General features: G+C 37.3%; 1 protein-coding gene across 1 annotated transcript in view; it reads left to right on the forward strand.

Moving 5' to 3' along the window:
* Nucleotides 1-20,732, forward strand: part of LOC109560113 (bifunctional heparan sulfate N-deacetylase/N-sulfotransferase 4) — a 317,526-nt gene that overhangs the window by 26,657 nt on the left and 270,137 nt on the right. Inside the window, exon 2 of the mRNA XM_070791024.1 lies at nt 11,945-13,171. Within this exon, the coding sequence (XP_070647125.1) occupies nt 12,194-13,171 (978 nt within the window). The 5' untranslated portion in view covers nt 11,945-12,193. The remainder of the gene's footprint in view (nt 1-11,944; nt 13,172-20,732) is intronic.

The following is a 20,732-nucleotide window of genomic DNA, read 5'->3' on the forward strand; positions in this document are numbered from 1 at the left end:
TAGCAAGCACTGATGCTGAAGCTGAAACTCCAATATTTTGGCCACCTCACGCGAAGGGTTGACTCATTGGAAAAGACCCTGATGCTGAGAGGGATTGGGGACAGGAGGAGAAGGGAATGACAGAGGATGAGATGGCTGGATGGCATCACCTACTCTATAGACGTGAGTTTGAGTAAACTCTGGAGTTGGTGATGGACAGGGAGGCCTGGCGTGCTGCGATTTATCGGGTCGGAAAGAGTTGGAACCGACTGAGCGACTGAACTGAACTGAATCTTTCAAATAAACTCAGGCCAGGCAGATAGACTTAAATTAGTGAGCAAATGTTGGCAACTAAAGCCATTCAGATATTCAAATATTGTAATTACCAAACAGAATATATGCAAATACTGTTTATAATGAATTACTAAAATGATTATCCCCAGTTTTTAACTATATTCTCAGAAAAGAGAGGTTGAAGTTCTAGAAAATAGGTAGGGGCAAAAGGAAAAAAAAATAAAAATAATAACTTTGTAAGAGATATACATTTTCCACAGAACCAGGAAGCAAGTAAGCAAAGTGATTCTTAAATTTGGGAAACATTGATGGGAGTTAGTTTGGCTTCCTGGGTGTTGTTTAGGTAATGTATCCCTGACTTTCTATTTTCTTTGTAGCATAAATTGGGCCTTCCCTGGTAGGTCACCTGGTAAAGAATCTGCCTGCAATGCTGGAGACCCCATTTCAATTCCTGGGTCAGGAAGATCCCCTGGAGAAGGGATAGGCTAACCAGTCCAGTTTTCTTTGGCTTCCCTGGTGGCCCAGACGATAAAGAATCTGCTCGCAATGCAGGAGACCCGGATTGGATTCCTGGCTTGGGAAGATCCCCATGGACATAGTAGCCTGGTGCCCTACAGTTCATGGGGTCACAAATAGTTGGACAGGACTGAGTGACTAAGCACACTGTAAATTGAGGAATTAGGTGGTGGGTCTACTTGGCTTACAAAGTTACTGAAATCATTACAATATTATAAATTGTAATATTTATAATGGAATAAAAAAATAGATGGGTATTAGAAGAATTTCTCAATCATGTTTCCCATTTATTATAACAACTTAAGCTATAATTTTAAGTTAAAAGGTAAAATAAAAATTATGTTTTTGTCTGCTGCTGCTAAGTCACTTCAGTCGTGTCCAACTCTGTGCGACACCATAGAGGGCAGCCCACCAGGCTCCACCTGGGATTCTTCAGGCAAGAACACTGGAGTGGGTTGCCATTTCCTTCTCCATTGCATGAAAGTGAAAAGTGAAAGTGAAGTCGCTCAGTCATGTCTGACTCTTAGCGATCCCATGGACTGCAGCCTACCAGGCTCCTCTGTCCATGAGATTTTCCAGGCAAGAATATTGGAGTGGGGTGCCATTGCCTTCTCCGTTTCTTGTCTAATCACAACAATTTATAGAAAAGGAGCCTACTTTTGAGAGAAAATTAAGATTATATCTAAATAAACATACCATGGCATTGTATTTCTTCAGTCTTCTTTTGTAGCTCCCATATAAATTGTTTATATGGCCAGAAAATAAAATGGAGACAGGAATTGGAAATGTTACATTAGATTGGCTGATTAATGGCCACATTCTTCACATTTAATCCATTAGCACACAAGTTTTAAATCCACTGTTAAAAAAAAATAAAGACTTATTAGAAATGAAAGGAAAATAGTAAAGAAAAGAAATTAAGAACAGATGAAAGCAAAAGTCAGACAGGTGTGTTTATTTCTTTATTGATGAGATGATATACAGATGAATTTGAAGATACCTGAATACTAGAAAAATAGACTGTTTTTAATAAAATAATTCTTTTTTGGCTTTAGTTATTGATCACTTATCCCTGTTTCTTTTTTATTTGATTAAATTAAATTAATTTATTTTCATCTGTGCTGGGTCTTGCACGACCTTTCTCTAGTGGCAGCAAGCGAGGGCTGCTCTCTGGTTGCAGTGTTGGCTTCTCACTGCAGCGGCTTCTCCTGTGGAGCACAGGCTCCAGGCTTCAGTAGTTACAGCTTGCAGGCTTTAGAGCACAAACTCCGTGGCGGTGGCGCCAGGGCCTAGTTGCCCTGCAGCATGTGGAATCTCTCCTGACCAGAGATCCTGACCACATCCTGTGCATTGGCAGGCGAGTTCTTAACCTCTGGACCACCAGAGAAGTCCAAAAAATAGTAGGCTCTTGATAAAAGTTGGTAGATTTTTGTGTTGAATGCATGTTGGATGAATGCATTTGCTTCTTACCTTATAGAGAAAACAGGAGCATTATCCAAAACTGAACTGATTGTTTGCCTTTCCAGTCCTAGTTTTATTTTAAATGTCCAATTATAAATATTAGGGCTTCCATGGTGGCTCATATTGTAAAGAATGTGCCTGCATTGCAGGAGATCCAGATTTGATCCTTGGATTGGGAAGATCCCCTGGAGAAGGTAATGGCAACCCACTACAGAATTCTTGCCTGGAGACCCCAAATCTAGACAAAAATTAGACAGATGCCACAGATCTATCCAAAGTCATCCCAAGTTTCTAAGGGAGTTGTCTGGATTTTTGGAGCCTTTAGGAAAAATACAGGCATGCCAGAACTGTTTAATTCTATTTAATCCTGGACCATACTGGAGATACTATTAAAAGCAAAAATCAATCATGAAATTTTGAATATAAATATGAAACAGAGTTTTACATAATGATTACTTACTCACCCCACATGGTCACAAATAGCATTTCTGCTACTGTATCTAGAAGTCTGTGGCAAATCCAAGCAAATGTACACTTAGTATTTTCCTTCTTCTCAAAGTTCCCATGTTTTTCTAATAAATAAGATAAGTATACATACATATTTGCAATTTGACTTTAATACAAATAGATTTTTCTTTTTGAAAAATTGTATTGTTTCTCTGCTTTAGAAAACAAGACCTAGGAAAATGGTAAATAGGCACTATATATATATATATATATATATATATCTGTATATATATATATATCTCTCTCTCTAGGAAATGGTGAGGAATCACCTGACATTTGCTCTCTATTTACTGAGTTGCTTTCATAAGCTTTCGAACTGTGAATGTAACTGATAGCTCAGAGCTATGTACCTAGTATAATATGATGTTACAATAAAATACAGTGGTAGTAATGGTATCATTACATTTGAAATTACACTTTTAGGAGTTTTTAGTGATAAAAATGCACACTTTGAGGATTAAAGTAAGTGTATATTATATCACTGAACTCAAGAAAATATGAAATGTCTAAAAGTTAGACAATAGTCAACTGGTTATTTACAAGGGTAGAAAATATCTTTATTGTAGAAAAGGATAAAATAAACATGCTTCTTTGATTCTGATTAAATATAATAGTTACTCATCACTTTGTACATTCATCTGAAAAGTTATGTATGAAGCTATGGTTGTTACCAAAAATAATGTCGCAATATTTTGTGTCCTGGATGCTGAAAAGAGTACCAAGTGGCCAAAGCATGTGTTATCAATCAATTCCTAGTCGCAAGTTTGGTTAAATCAATAATGGATACTTTCAGGAATCACTTGGAATCATAAGAGACTGTTTTCATCTTCAGCTAAAACCTCTGTGTTATTTATAAAATCAGGTTAAATAATTTGAATTAGCTGTGCCTTCTCGAGTAGTGTTTCTCAAAACCTTTTGACCCTGACTCAGAATAGAAAATAATCTTACATCGAGATCCAGAACACTAATACACGCACACAAACACACACCCCACACACAAGACACACACACCCCTCCCCCCGCTAACAACACACATTTCTTAAAGCACTACTTACCTTTACCCCTGAAATGTATCTGTATTTCTATTCTGGTCCGTTTCATTTTTCTTTATGTGGTGCTGACCTATACTTTGAAAAATAAAAAGAGTATCTCTCTTGGAATATGGTTACAAATTTTGGAATTCTCCCCTAGAGAGTGAAAGTGCAATTATAAATGTATTTGCATAAATTGTTAAATGTTTACATAGCACAGTTTTTAATTAAGACACTGATGTATATGAAATATAAGCTGTTTAAGGGTCAAACAAGAATCTCATGAAACATGTAGAAATGAGGTATTTGATAAAATACGTTTCCCCTTCCATATATCATGAAAAGTCAAAAGTGATCAAATTGTTGCAATTCTTATATCATCACAACTTACAATATAGCTTCTTTTGAACTGATCTACCAATAATTCACTTGTAGATGTTTTCTGCATTTGTGTTAAATATTTTTAACTTTGAATATATGAATTTTTAAAGTTGAAATAAAACTTGCTGATATCTTAAATTACTTCATTATGGTAACTGCTAAGGTTTTGGTTTCATCTAACTTAATTTTGATTTTTCTCAACAAGTGCTATGGTGAGAAAACGGAACTCTAGCATCACAAATCACTCATGATGTAGCTCAGTCTTTTTCTTACACCCTCTAAATCTCAGTTTCTTCATTTAAAAGAATAGACTAATAATGGCTAAACAGGCTGATGAATGCCAAGAATGTAGCATAATGACTGGCAAACAGCAGCTTGTCATGAAATGCCAGTAAATATTTTCTCCTTTTTTTCAATTTCAGCTGAACTTTGAGTCTCTTTTAAGATCTCATCAGATCACCTTCAAGAAAGAAACAATCACGTGTATAATCATTGCTGATCCTAGTTCCTAACTTCTGAATTTCCTTCTTGGCAAAATTCGCAGTGACTACAGTAATACCTGCAGTTGCTTTGTTTACTGATTTCTCTGCTGCTACCAGAGATTAGTAAAAATTTACGATAAATGAGGACCTGTTGGGAAATGGATTTTGCAGACTGTATTTTAGAAAATCTATAAACACAATGTGGAAATGAGTCAAAGAGTGATTTTAAAATAGATACACAAAACAGTAATTTCTTCGTACTATCCAATCTTAAAAGAGAGGGAAATTCTGGTAGATATTTGGTAGATATTCCACTACTATTGATGTGATAAGTCACACTTGGAAGATTAGAAGTATAAAAAAGAGGAGGAAAGAAAAGAAGAACGAGAAAAAGGAAAGCAGCACCTATAAACCCCACCCCCCCTTTTTTTCCCCCTCACCAAAATATGCATAGGAATCACACAGCTGGAATTTGGGGATAGATTGTTGCCAAAATAATGAGAAGTTCTCCCTCTCCAAATTTTTAACAATAGACTTATTCAGTTCAGTTTAGTTCAGTCGCTCAGTCGTGTCCGACTCTTTGTGACCCCATGAATCGCAGCACGCCAGGCCTCCCTGTCCATCATCAACTCCCGGAGTTCACTCAGACTCACGTCCATCGAGTCAGTGATGCCATCCAGCCATCTCATCCTCTGTCGTCCCCTTCTCCTCCTGCCCCCAATCCCTCCCAGCATTGGAGTCTCTTCCAATGAGTCCACTCTTCGCATGAGGTGGCCAAAGTACTGGAGTTTCAGCTTTAGCATCATTCTTATTAGGAAATATAAAAGGCAGATTTAGCAGAATTGGGATCAAAGCATATTTAACTTGCTTGATGTGGTGCTTAAGGAAATAGTGCTTCACAGATGCAATTACTCCTTTATCCACGTGTGTCCATTCATTTTGTAAGGAAAGTCCAACATCATGGTAGAAGGGAAAGCGGGCAGAGTGCCCCTGTGAGCCTGTTTGTTGCTAACTGGCCTCGGATTCATCCTTCACAATGCATTGTATTAAGGTAAAATTAAAATTTTAGCCTATCACCTAGACTCCTTCATAAAACACTCCATGTAATTTTGGATTTTTGGAGCAGCATTTTAATGGCTTCACTATTATCCTTAAATGAATATTAATTTTATATGACTCATTTAACATATGTGTGTCTCTCAGGTGTTCCTACCCCTTTGCACTCTGCATTGTCTTTTTTTTTTTTTTTAAGGGTCATAATACCAGATAGGTGTTTAGAAAACCTACTTTTCTTCCTGTGTTTCTCTTTTACTCTCATACTACCATCATACTTATAACACTTCTGATACAGGGAGTTTGAGGTTTTTTTCCCCATACCAACCAGTGCTTTGGGTGTGACACTAGCTTGGTGTGTGTGCTAAGCTGCTTCAGTTGTGTTCCACTCTTTGTGACTCTATGGACTGTAGCCTGCCTTGCTCCTCTGTCCATAGAGATTCTCCAGGGAAGAATACTGGAGAGGGTTGCCATGACCTCCTACCGGGGATCTTCCCAACCCAGGGATGGAACCCGCATCTCTTATGTCTCCTGCATTGGCAGGGGCGTTCTTTACCACTAGCCGCATCTGGGAAGCCCAGGACACTAGCTAGTGTCCTACAATTCAAACTGGACTCTAACCGGAGTTAGCACAGACCCCATAGGTTAGGTAGGAATCAGTCCCATAGGACTGCTCAACTCGGATTCAGTTACAAGTCCTGCGTCTGTCCTACTTAGCTATACATCAGAGGTTCCCAGGATGCCCCCACCTTGGATTTGATTACTTGCTAGAACAACTGAGAGAACTCAAGGAAACACCTACTTAATTTTACTCATTTATTATATAATAAAGGATATAGTTGAAGAGCTAGATGAAGTGATACGTAGGGGAGGGCTGCATGGTCCTGAGGGTGAAGCTGAATCTAACCTCTGTATCCTGACACTGAATCAAATCTCAGAGACAGAGTTTTGGGTGAAGTGGAAAAGAATAGCTTTATTGCTTTGCCAGGAAATGTGAAGAGGGGTGTGGGGTACAGTGGGCTAATGTCCTCAAAACTGTGTGTCCTCACTTGGAGAGGGTAGTGAGAAGTTTTACTGTAATGAGTGAGAATGTTTCCAAAGAGAGAGTGATCAGCTCATGGACATTCTTTTGACTGGTTGGTGTTGAGGCAAATAGGAGACAGCATCATCAATCCAATGGTTCCAGTTAGTCTGGGGTCCACGTGCTTGTCGGCAGCATGCCTTCATTGACCCTTAACTTCTCCCATCTAGTGGGCTTTTAGTACCTGCAAAAGAGTTTAAAGATAATGTTATGTATATCCACTGATGCAGAACAGGGCCTTGCCCCAGGGTTGCACTACTGTTTCTCTTGACTGTTTGTTTTCTCCATAGTCCTGAATCCCCTCCCTTCCTTAGTCAACAACTGCTTGAATCTGCCCATTGGAACTCAGGGAAAGTCATGGAGTCAGAATGAAGCCTATTTCTTCTAATCAAATAAATGCACAAATGCTTTTGTGCCCAAGAGCTCCATAGGGTCCTGTGTGGTATTGCATCACTAGAACAAAAAACACTCATATCACCCAGGAAATTACAAGGAATTTAAGAGTTCTGTGCCAGAACCTAGGGGGAGAGGTCGATATATATTGCTGGAGCTTAGGGTGGACCATCCCCAAATTTGCCCAAGTGGCATGTTGATTGAAAGTGTTAGTTGCTCAGTGGTGTCTGATTCTTTGTAACCCCATGGATTGTAGTTCGCCAGCCTCCTTTGTCCCTGGAATTCTCCAGGCAAGAATACTGAGATCTTCCTGACCCAAGGATCAAACCCAGGTCTCTGGCATTGTGGGCAGATTCTTTGCCGCTTGAGCCACAAGGGAAGCCCCAGATTAAGTATCTGACTGTCAATGCAGGAGGCACAGGAGGCATGGGTTCAATCCCTGGAGTAGGAAATGGCAACCCATTCCAGTATTCCTACCTGGAAATTTCCATGGACAGAATCTTGGTGGGCTACAGTCTATGAGGTCACAAAGAGTTGGACACAACTGGGCATATTGATTATTTGGAATTAAGTTACTTAAGAAATAACAGTGAAAGAACACTCTCCCTCTCCTTTGTCTCCAGAAATTAGGAAGTAATCCCATGTGAAAGGTATCCTCCTTGCCCCACGAGGTAGGGAGACATCCTTATCATCAGAGATTAGAAATTCAGGGTGGAGAAGGCTATGTAAACCTCTTAGATTCTTCACTAAATAGTACCCAAGACCTTTTCTTTGTCTTGTCAGTTCTCAAATTTATTTTTCTTTGCCCAAAAGCTGCATGCTTTGTTCACTTCTTAGGTCCTGTATCTATGAGACCTCCATACATGTGAAAGTAAATTTGATTTTCTCCTGCTTTTTTCCTCCCATTTTAATGATTAGACCAGCCAAAAGAAACAACTGGGCTAGGCTGGAGATTTTTCCCCTCCCCAGATACTTTGTTTCTTTGGCGTCCCAAACAATACCATACCATTTCTTTTCTCAGGCATAGAACATGAGTAAATTTCTTTGTTACATCATCTTCTGTTGTCCAGCCTTCCTCACCTTCACTGGTGAATCTTTTCTATGGAAGAATGAACAAGTGGATTGAATGAGAACTACAGCTCACTTGATAAACAGACACATAAGTGCAGAGTCACACACACACAGACAGTGGTGGTAATATGCATCTATCATTCTTCTAACTCTGAACATATTAATGTTAAATAAATGTCACATTTAAATTTTATTCTTTTGGTTGGCAGATTCTGGTCCCATATGCTTTTTTATTTTACTTTATTTTTTACTATTGCATATTAGAATGAACTGTTCTAATATGCAAAACTGACATCGCATCCTTTGTATATTCAAAAATAAATGTCACATTTTTGATGTCAGATTAGATAAGGATTTAACAAATATTAAGTTGTTACACACTTTGTTTCTTTTCAAATACCTGATTAAATGTATTCTGAAAATACTAAACAAACCATCAAAGTATACAGATTAGATTTCTACTTTTGTGGGGTGATGCAAGGTGGAGGTGTAATTGCAACAGATTCCGTTTCCGTAAGTAGATTTTTTAATCAAATACTTGAATTTGGAGAAGTCTGGGAAAAATATGTTAAAGACTGGATAATTTTCTTTGGCAAATTTCAAAACTCTTTTAATAATTATTTTATACAATTTAATTTTTATTTTTAAAATTTACTTTATGAACATTTTCAAATAAACATAAAAGTATATGGTAGACCATACCATAATTGTTTTATGTATTTTATATCAAACCTAATAAAATATAACTGTATTTTATTTCTTTTCAGTAAAATATAATTTAATTTGTTCACAGGGAGCAAAACTTTAAAACAATTGAAAGGTTTTGGGGGAATCAAATAGTCACTTAAAAATTATATTTGATAACAGCATATTTGTAAGTCCTGGCATATGGCGTTAATTTTCCTTTAAAGTGAATTTGAAATCAGTGGGAAGATTTTCAGAATTGGTTCACTCTTTCAAAGGGGAGAAACCATGTCTATTTACATATTTGGAATCTGAAAAATAAAAATGTTTGGTAGAAATTTAAAATTTTTAAATTGTTAGCTTTTGAGATTGCTTAAATTTTTTTCCAAAATCTGAGGCATATTATTTTTCAACTTGTTGATTTTTTTAATTTAAATTACTAAGTAAGGAAAAACGTATTTGAGAACATAAAAACATAAAATGGAAGTAATGATATGCTCATATCTGTAATCATTTAATCTAACAATCTTCTAAAAATCTAATCTCTAATAATCTAATAATAAATAATATGCATAATTTTTCAGTTTATTCAAATGAACAATTTTTAAAATAAATATTAAAAATTTACAAAGTGATGGAATGTACAGCTCATATTATAAAACAGGTTAATTTGTTCTCTATGACATAGTACATCAATAACACACAACTTACAGTATATGTATCACAAATTAAGAACATAATAAAAACACAAAAATTAAAATGGAAAATTATATCCAGGTTGGTGAGGCAGTTTGGAGAAATTTTTTTTAATGGTTTCCATGTATTATTTAAGGCAATGCCAAAGAATGCTCAAACTACTGCACAGTTGTACTCATCTCACATGCTAGTGAAGTAATGCTCAAAATTCTCCAAGCCAGGCTTCAGCAATACGTGAACCGTGAACTTCCAGATGTTCAAGCTGGTTTTAGAAAAGGCAGAGGAACCAGAGATCAAATTGCCAACATCCACTGGATCATCAAAAAAGCAAGAGAGTTCCAGAAAAACATCTATTTCTGCTTTATTGACTATGCCAAAGCCTTTGACTTGTGTGGATAACAATAAACTGTGGAAAATTCTGAAAGAGATGGGAATACCAGTCCACCTGACCTGCCTCTTGAGAAACCTATATGCAGGTCAGGAAGCAACAGTTAGAACTGGACATGGAACAACAGACTGGTTCCAAATAGGAAAAGGAGTACCTCAAGGCTGTATATTGTCACCCTGCTTATTTAACTTATATGCAGAGTACATCATGAGAAACGCTGTGCTGGAAGAAGCACAAGCTGAAATCAAGATTGCTGGGAGAAATATCAATAACCTCAGATATGCAGATGACACCACCCTTATGGCAGAAAGTGAAGAGGAACTAAAAAGCCTCTTGAGGAAAGTGAAAGTGGAGAGTGAAAATGTTGGCTTAAAACTCAACATTCAGAAAACGAAGATCATGGCATCTGGTCCCATCACTTCATGGGAAATAGATGGGGAAACAGTGGAAACAGTGTCAGACTTTATTTTTCTGGGCTCCCAAATCACTGCAGATGGTGACTGCAGCCATGAAATTAAAAGACGCTTACTCCTGGGAAGGAAAGTTATGACCAACCTAGATAGCATATTCAAAAGCAGAGACATTACTTTGCCAAAAAGGTCCGTCTAGTCAAGGCTATGGTTTTCCTGTGGTCAGGTATGGATGTGAGAGTTGGACTGTGAAGAAGCCTGAGAGCCAAAGAATTGATGCTTTTGAAGTGTGGTGTCGGAGAAGACTCTTGGGAGTCCCTTGGACTGCAAAGAGATCCAACCAGTCCATTCTGAAGGAGATCAGCCCTGGGATTTCTTTGGAAGGAATGATGCTAAAGCTGAAACTCCAGTACTTTGGCCACCTCATGCGAAGAGTTGACTCATTGGAAAAGACCCTGTTGATGGGAGAGATTGGTGGCAGGAGGAGAAAGGGATGACAGAGGATGAGATGGCTGGATGGCATCACTGACTCGATAGATGTGAATCTGAGTTAACTCCGGGAGTTGGTGATGGACAGGGAGGCCTGGCGTGCTGCGATTCATGGGATCGCAAAGATGTGGACACGACTGAGCGACTGAACTACTCAACTGATGTATTATTTTTCTTTTGAATGGTAGAAAGTAGTTTGTTGGATAAAAGTTAATATGGAAAACAATTTTAATTCTGATAAGAGATATCAGCCAAATTTAGGAATATGCTCTGAGAAAAGCATGTGAAGATTTTTCTTCTCATCTGGAAGAGGCTTCTGGCCTCTATTTCATTAGACAGTTCTGAAGATCCCGTTCCCATTGTCTTCTTTGTCCCATAGCTTCTCTGTCACTTTTCTTCTGGTAATGGAGAAAAAGAAATCCTTTATTTTGGTTGTTTTGCTGAAGAGGGCCAAGTGTCTCCCTGTAACTTCAGAAAATAATATTTCTAAAGGGAAAAGTCCTTAAGTACTGTTTATTTGAGACAAAATCATTCTCTCACCTTATAATCCATATACCTAAGTACATACTTAAGAGCATGCTCCAGTGTTCTAAACCCATGCAGATACATGATTTCCTAATTCTATAAGTATATAGTGTTTACCAGGATTATGGAAGCAAGTTGCATGATATGACCATTATACACTAAACCTTTTTTCTTACCATTTTTTTTTTTTTGAGATGACTAGTTTGTAAAATGATCTCAATCTGTGTTTCTATATATTGATATATGGCAATCAAATAAGTAAAATCTAATAGGGTTTTATATTGTTGAGGACATGAAAAATGAACTACAATCTATGTAGAAAAATCAACTACAATCTATGTAGTAAAATCTAGACTGTAAACCTTAGGCTATTAATATTTTAGCATATCAACACACTAAAATTATCTTTGATATGTATATTTCTTATGTATCAGCATAGGTATACCCACAAATACTTAGATTACTATTTTTATGTTAGTCATTATATTTTTTCTCTTTTTCAGGTAATGCTTCAAGGACTCTACAGCAATTTCTGGTATTGGACATATTCAAAATCTCTTCAACTTTTTCTATCCTGGTCCATTGTTCTGCTGCTTTAACTTGCTTGAGATCCCATCACGCATTTTACATGGTTTGCAATGGTTACATGAACGTTTGGGAAGTGGCATTTGTACCATCTCATACTTTATTCATGATGGCACTTTAGGAAAGTAATTTGGAAAAAGCTTCCAAAGCCTCATTTTTTTAAAAAAATGAATCTTATTGTGAAGCTTCGGAGAAGTTTTCGAACATTGATTGTTCTCTTAGCCACCTTTTGCTTGGTGAGCATTGTCATCTCTGCCTATTTCCTCTACTCTGGCTATAAACAGGAAATGACACTTATTGAGACTACTGCAGAAGCAGGATGTACTGATGTTAAAATCCTACCTTACCGGTCAATGGAGCTGAAGACAGTTAAACCTATTGATACATCTAAAACTGACCCTATTGTCCTCCTGTTTGTGGAGAGCCAATACTCTCAACTTGGGCAAGATATTATTGCTATCTTGGAGTCCAGCCGATTTCAGCACCACATGGTCATTGCCCCTGGCAAGGGAGATATACCTCCTCTAACAGACAATGGCAAAGGGAAATATATTTTAGTTATTTATGAAAATATTCTGAAGTATGTTAGCATGGACTCATGGAATCGAGAGCTCTTAGAAAAATACTGTGTGGAATACAGTGTTAGTATAATTGGTTTTCATAAAGCCAATGAAAACAGCTCACCAAGTACACAGTTAAAAGGTTTTCCATTAGACCTTTTCAATAATCTAGCTCTAAAGGACTGTTTCGTCAACCCCCATTCTCCTTTGCTGCATATTACCAAAGCCCCCAAGGTTGAGAAAGGCCCTCTTCCTGGGGAAGACTGGACGATTTTCCAATATAATCATTCAACCTACCAGCCTGTACTCTTAACTGAATTACAGACAGAAAAATCCCTTTCATCCTTGTCCGGCAAACCACTCTATGCGACGGTGATTCAGGATCTGGGACTGCATGATGGAATTCAGCGAGTTCTTTTTGGCAACAACTTAAACTTTTGGCTGCACAAGCTCATCTTCATAGATGCCATCTCCTTCCTGTCAGGGAAGAGGCTGACCTTGTCTTTGGACAGGTATATCCTTGTGGACATTGATGATATCTTTGTTGGGAAGGAAGGAACAAGGATGAATGTCAAAGATGTGAAGGTAAGAACATTTATAAATAGCAATATTATTTTTCTTTCACTAACTCTGTGGTATTGATAAAATATCATTTTGAATATTTTAGATTCCAAATTACTCAAAAATTTAAGATGCAGTAAGTTTGAGATAAAGTAAAATTAAAAAAAAAAAAACCTTGAACTAAACCTTAACTATTCCTCCATTCCTTATCCACTCCTGAAATGCTTCTGAGGGGCATAAAACTAAAATACCCCAAAGTTTCTTTGATCTTAATCACTTGGTCTCTTACGCTTTACCTGTTGGAGTGAGTACCCCATAGAACAGCCTTCTTTGCTCCACACATGTTGCAGTTTGTAGCAATGAGACGAAGACAGTCATGAAAATCTGTCACTGGGTGGATTCTCCTGCCCTACATGGGTTTGAAAATGGTGCTTGAAATATAGGATAGAGAAGCAGCCCAAGTCTTTTCTATAACAAGTAAGCATAGCACTTGCTTATATGAAGTGTTCATATACTTGTAAATATAGATATGAACAAAACTAGTTTTATAGGGAATGTGGTATTAAACTTAGCCTCAGGAGGCTACCCTCTATTATCACATCACTTTAGGTAACAGTGTCATTGGGAGTACTTCTAAATTATGGTCAAGTTGACTGCAGTATAGCAAATTCACCCTGTGATTGCTATCAGATAAAGAAAAAGTCAAACATGTTTTACTAGTTTGGGCAGGTAATTCTGAGAAAAATTCCCTTTTTTTATTATCTTGATTCAACATTCTCACTTGTGTCTATCTTGTTTTATATATAATTAAATTCATTCTGTGAGCAAATGATTTTAGCAAACGTATAAACAAAAATAATAGGGCACAGCTTAGAATAATAAACTAACTAGAGATTGTTAAGATCATGTCATCTTTTTTGAATTTCTGCTATTAGGCATTTTATCCTTCAAAGATGAAACCTCAGTACTACTTCAAAATAACAGCTTTTCTACCCATCCTAATACTTCATGACCTTTATAATAAAATATCTCACTTTGGACATTGTTATAAAGAGATTAAGTGATCCATCTTGAATCCTGGCTAGATTTTCTGGGGTTTTTTTTTTTTTTTTTTTTTTTTCACATTTTGAGTCTTTACTATGTCTTTAAGTTAGTATAAATTCTACTTTTGTTTTAATTTTAAAGTCATAAACTTAAGGCAAGTTCATGTGGTGCAAATGGTTTTCTGAGTGATTCCTTTTCTGAAATCCTGAAAAGATTTTCCTAATTTTAATCTAATCAGCTATATGAATTGAAAAACTTCTTTATAACTCTTAACAAATTTTTCAGCTCTAATTCAACTTTATCACTTATTCTCAATAGAAAAACATAGCTATTTACCACTACTCATATAATTTTCAAGGATTACTGATGACTTTTTGAGTGACATAACCCCAAACAAAATAACAGAATACTGAAATTTGACAAAGGCTGGAGCAATGCCACAGGCAGATAATCATATAGTGTGTATAACTGTGCATTTGTTTACTATTTTTATATCCTACACACACATACACTCACACTCACAAGTGACCAGGGTAAGTGTCACTTTGAAGAAAATCCTCTTTTTTGCCCCTTTGGGTGTTGTATCTGGCTCTCTCAGAACTATTAATCAAAGAATATCAGAAACTTGATTGGGACTGAAGTAACATGTTGGGTTACTTATAAGTCAATAAGGAAATGTTGTCTTGCAATATAAAAGTCATACTTTTAATCTTGGGCATTTGATTTCTCCTTTGACTATTATTTTTTGGGTAAAAATGATTTTGTGGCAAATGATCTCGAACTGTTCAAAGAAAAGTTCTGCATTCTCCCTGTACTTCATCCTCATGTTCCTTTTCTGGCAGTATAACATTTCATTACACACTAATATGTGAGGAAAAGTCCATTCTCCCTGAAAATCTCCCTGAATTTTCCAGAGCGAGGGTATTGGATGGCTGGTGAGATTTTTCTATATTATTCCAAATTAGAGAGTAGAGCTATTCTGTTCCTCCACAGGACAGTTTGAGGAAAGCTGGAGGGTTTCGTTTGAAAACTGATGGTTATATGTGTGATAAGAGCCTCCCTGGCCACTCTCACAATTAGACTAGGGCATAGAGCTGGGAGTAATTAAGAGCAAATTCAAACACAGCCTTGTCTGTAGCACCACCTCACTCTATGGACAAAAAATATATTAGCATATTATTACTTGAGTCATTTTTCTCACTTTGAGATAGAGATTCTGGATCAAACTGCTGAAGAATTAGTATTTTTATGGCATAGAATTTGGTGCAGTGAAAACAATGCAGGTTTTTCAGTCTATATTCTTTCTATTAAATGATTCTGCCAGATAAACTACATAAACTAGGTAAACTACAGTATATCTAGTTGGTTTTTTTTAGAAATTTGCATTTCATTGTTCCCTTTTCTGACCAAAGTCACTGACATAGAAATTAATATGTCCTTTTCTAAGGGAAGCAAAATCAAGCTCAGACAATTAGAGTGACTGTCATCTGATTGTTAATAAAATTTCATTGTGTATCTAAAAACTCAAGATATCAGATAAATTTAATCTATAGAAACTTCCAGAAACTAATTGTATTTCTAAAGATTGTGAAATATTACCCATGGATGAAGTCAGAAAATGTGGTCATGGTTTGTTTGTGTATGGTCCTCAAGGTAATCACAAAGCACTTCCTGTAAATCTAAAGCACTCAGCATGCTGACCTTAGGCTGTAGAGGATGATGTCTTATACACTTGAATTTATTCTTTCTTGCTTATGTTTAGTTTCACTGAACCAGGGTCTCCTGCATTTCAGGCAGACTCTACCATATGAGCTATTAAGAAAGCCCTTAATTATAAAGTTCATTACCAAAGTGATATCAGTTAGATGATGCAGCTTTTAGAGAAAGGTAAAAGGACCATTCTGATTATTAAACATTTAATGTTCAGTCTTCTTGAAGCCTGCTAACCGATTTCTATGAATAATATTTTATCCTTGGTTATAACACTTGATATAATCATAGAAGGGCTTCCCAGATGGCACTGGTGGTAAAGAACCGGTCTGCCAATGCAGAAAACGTAAGAGATGTGCGTTTGATCCCCTGGAGGAGGGCATGGCAACCCACTCCAGTATTTTGCCGGAACAATCCCATGGACAGAGGAGCCTGGAGGGCTACAGTCCATTGGATTGCAAAGAGTCAGACAAGTTAAGTGAAATGAAGTGAAAGTCACTCAGTCCTGTCTGCCTCTTTGCGACCCCGTGGGCTATACAGTCCATGGATTTCTCCAGGACAGAATGCTGGAATAGGTAGCCTTTCCCTTCTCCAGGGTATCTTCCCAACCCAGGGATTGGACCCAGGTCTCCCACTTTGCAGGCAGATTCTTTTCTGCCTGCAAGGGAGGCCACAAGGGAAGCCCAAGAATACTGTAGGGGGTAGCCTATCCCTTCTCTACCAGATCTTCTTGACCCGGGAATCAAACCCGGATCTCCTGCATTGCAAGTGGATTCTTTACCAACTGAGCTATCAGGAAAGCCCAGATAAAACTGAAGCAAATTAGCGCACACACATACCCATAGAAATTTGAGAGAATTGAGAAGATATGTTCTTTTTTCATAGTTTACTTAAGACAGAATAATTGCTCTTTCTTGATGCGGGTTTTTAAAAATCTTGAACATGGTGAATATAGGTTTTCACACTGGCAACAAAATGAAACTTATTATTGATGCTACCAATAGTTCTGTGACTTTCATCAATTCTGTTGACATGTCATTATTTTCTCTGTTGGCAAGCAAACATCATTACTAGCATTTTTATATGTCTTTATATTTATTGAGAACATTCATCCACTTAGTCTCTGGATATTTACTGTATATAAGTTCTAAGTTCTGTCGTGTCTGACTCTTTGCAACCCCATGGACTGCAGCACACCAGGCCTCCCTGTCCATCACCAACTCCCGGAGTTCACTCAGACTCACGTCCATCGAGTCAGTGATGCCATCCAGCCATCTCATACTCTGTCCTCCCCTTCTCCTCCTGCCCCCAATCCCTCCCAGCATCAGAGTGTTTTACAATGAGTCAACTCTTCGCATGAGGTGGCCAAAGTACTGGAGTTTCAGCTTTAGCATCATTCCTTCCAAAGAAATCCCAGGGCTGATCTCCTTCAGAATGGACTGGTTGGATCTCCTTGCAGTCCAAGGGACTCTCAAGAGTCTTCTCCAACACCACAGTTCAAAAGCATCAATTCTTCGGCACTCAGCCTTCTTCACAGTCCACTCTCACATCCATACATGACCACAGGAAAAACCATAGCCTTGACTAGACGAACCTTTGTTGGCAAAGTAATGTCTCCGCTTTTTAATATGCTATCTAGGTTGGTCATAACTTTCCTTCCAGGGAGCAAGTGTCTTTTAATTTCATGGCTGCAGTCACCATCTGCAGTGATTTTGGAGCCCAGAAAAACAAAGTCTGACACTGTTTCCACTGTTTCCCCCTCTATTTCCCATGAAGTGATGGGACCGGATGCCATGATCTTCGTTTTCTGAATGTTGAGCTTTAAGCCAACTTTTTCACTCTCCACTTTCACTTTCATCAAAAGGCTTTTTAGTTCCTCTTCACTTTCTGCCATAAGGGTGGTGTCATCTGCATATCTGAGGTTATTGATATTTCTCCCAGCAATCTTGATTCCAGCTTGTGTTTCTTCGAGTCCAGCGTTTCTCATGATGTACTCTGCATAGAAGTTAAATAAGCAGGGTGACAATATACAGCCTTGACGTACTCCTTTTCCTATTTGGAACCAGTCTGCTGTTCCATGTCCAGTTCTAACTGTTACTTCCTGACCTGCATACAAATTTCTCAAGAGGCAGATTAGGTGGTCTGGTATTCCCATCTCATTCAGAATTTTCCACAGTTTATTGTGATCCACACAGTCAAAGGCTTTGGCATAGTGATACATCTAATTATATCCCAGCATACATAAGAGGAAACCTTAGACATAATATAAAAACATTATACTGACAATTATTATACTGTTTTTTAACTGATAAGTACAGAACTAATTAGTCTCAGAATTGACTTACTATTTAAGACCTTAAAAAACAATAATTTAAGGATAGATTTGAGCTTTGTCTCTAAAGAAGTTATATGTATATTTTTAAAGAGAGACAAAACTAGTGGGAAAAAGAAAATCTCTGTTGTAGACCTGAAGTCCAAAATAAGTGGTTAATAGGCTGATTCATTTTACTTTTCCCCCCACATATTGCTTTTAATAGATCTGTACCTAGACTGTTACTAAAGTTTGATCCAGATAAAGCAATTTACTAATGTCTTAATTTAGATTTTTTACACATTTTAATGACTACATATTTCTTACATTGAAAACCCTATGTTCAAAGATTTATAGCACAAAGGTAATAAATTGTGCAAATTGAATGACTAAAATGGAGAAGCTAAATTAATAGATGTAAAGGAACAACTTAATAGAGGTTCTTGAAGTTCAGGGAAATGAGTTTTGATTAGTTCCAATACCTACTTAAAAGCCCTCTTACAATAAAAAAAATGACCTCATAAAAATATTTGAGGTTTCCATTATTAATGTAAATATCTAAATAAAATCCTAGTTTAAAGTTTTATAAGAATTACAATGTTTAACAGAAACCAGATTACTATGAGTAGGAAAGAAGAAATCTATCCTAGAATTTGAAACTTTTGTTATTGCTTTTAATAAGGGTTAGATGAGATACAGAAAAAAAAAATCCCATGATACCTAAAGAAGTGATGTAAGAAAATAGAAAATTATTGATGCTATGAACATCTACACAGAGGGCTACATTGGCAATTGAAAAGATGAGCTTACTAACATTCAACTAACATTGAAATGGGTTTGTTATATTTGACAAATTAATAGAAAAGCATTTTTAAAAGAATCCTTGATATCTTTGGAGTCACAGTTATAAAGAGGAGGCTAAAAGAAAATGCTGGTATGTGGTAGATGGAATCCAGATATGATACATCATCAGGCAGTATAAATTTAGCAAAGCAGAACAGTCCAGGCAGCAGGAACTGGGCGGATGGCCCGTCGGAATCAAGCAAGCATCATTTCAAAGTTCCTGGGCAGTTTCCAGGCAGGTGAGTCAGTGTGGACTCGGCCAGTGTAGCGTCAGACCTAGGCAGTGGCTCGGGCAGATGGGGGAAGGCAGTTCTCAAGATACTTCATGGCAAGAATGAGTGGGTCAGGGTTTGTGGGCATGTCTTCTTTCTGAAAAAAGAAAAAAAAAAAAAGTACATGGGTAGAGGCCTGGGCATAGAGGAAGCGTGGGGTTTGACATCATGGGGTTTGGCAGAGAGCATGACAGAGACCTCGGAAGGCAACAACTCAGTCACAACAACAGTCCTCTAACGCAGAGAGGGGCCATTAGCAAGACGTGTGAAGCTGCAGCCCTGACACTGGCTCAGACTCTAAATCTCCAGGAAGAATTGCATTTAGAACTTACTTAAGATGCCCAGGTGCAAAAAAGTCGATGTACTATTTGAAGACACTCAGTGAGCTCAAAAGGAAAAGCACATACTACCAAAGGTTTATAATAGGAATGATCCATTTTCTATATAAACATAGAGAAAATTACTGTCAATTCAAATGTTTTATTTTATTTATTTTTCAGCTGGGTAATTTTATATTTTGTTTTTTAAAATGCTTATACAGCTTTTTAAAGTTTACTTTCCCTCTAAGGAATTACAAAATTTTGGTTCTGTTCCCCATGTTGTACAGTACATCCTTGAGCCTACCTTACAACCAACAGTTTATACCTCACACTCACCGCTGTTATTGTCCTTCACTCTCCTCCCCACTGTAAACCACTAATTTCTTCTCTTTATCTGTATCTGTTTCTTTATTTTATATTCACGTTTGTTGTATATTTTAGATTCCACATATGCATGCTATCATAAAGTATCTGTCTTTTTCTGACTTATTTCAATTATCATAATAGCCTCCAAGTCCATTCATGTTGCTGCAAATGGAAAAATTCCATTCTCTCTTATGGCTGAGTAGTTTCCCACAATGTGTGTGTCTATATATATATAACATCGACTTTATTCATTCATCTGTTGATAGACATTTAGGACATTTAGGTAGCTTCCATATCTTGGAAGTTGTAAATAATGCTGCCATGAATATTAAAGAAAGAAAGTGAAGTCGCTCAGTTATGTCTGACTCTTGCGACCCCATGGACTTCAGCCCACCAGGCTCCTCCTTCCATGGGATTTTCCAGCCAAGAGTACTGCAGTGGGTTTCTATTTCCTTCTCCAGGGGATCTTCCCGACCTAGGGATCGAACCTGGGTCTCCCGCATTGTAGGCAGACGCTTTACTGTCTGAGATGCATTTAAAATGTTTTTGTAAGTAGAGTTTGGCTTGACTGGAAAGAGAAGCTACCTATGAATATTTTGGCAAAGTCAATAGTGACTTCAGTACACTAAGAAGAAGGCAGCCACTGTACAGTATGTATGTAATAATTTTTCTTCCTTCATTTAAAATCTCAATATAAATATCCTACTTTTTTTCTTCTG

Source organism: Bos indicus, chromosome 6, assembly GCF_029378745.1.
Source record: "Bos indicus isolate NIAB-ARS_2022 breed Sahiwal x Tharparkar chromosome 6, NIAB-ARS_B.indTharparkar_mat_pri_1.0, whole genome shotgun sequence".
In the NCBI taxonomy this organism is placed as follows: Eukaryota; Metazoa; Chordata; class Mammalia; order Artiodactyla; family Bovidae; genus Bos; species Bos indicus.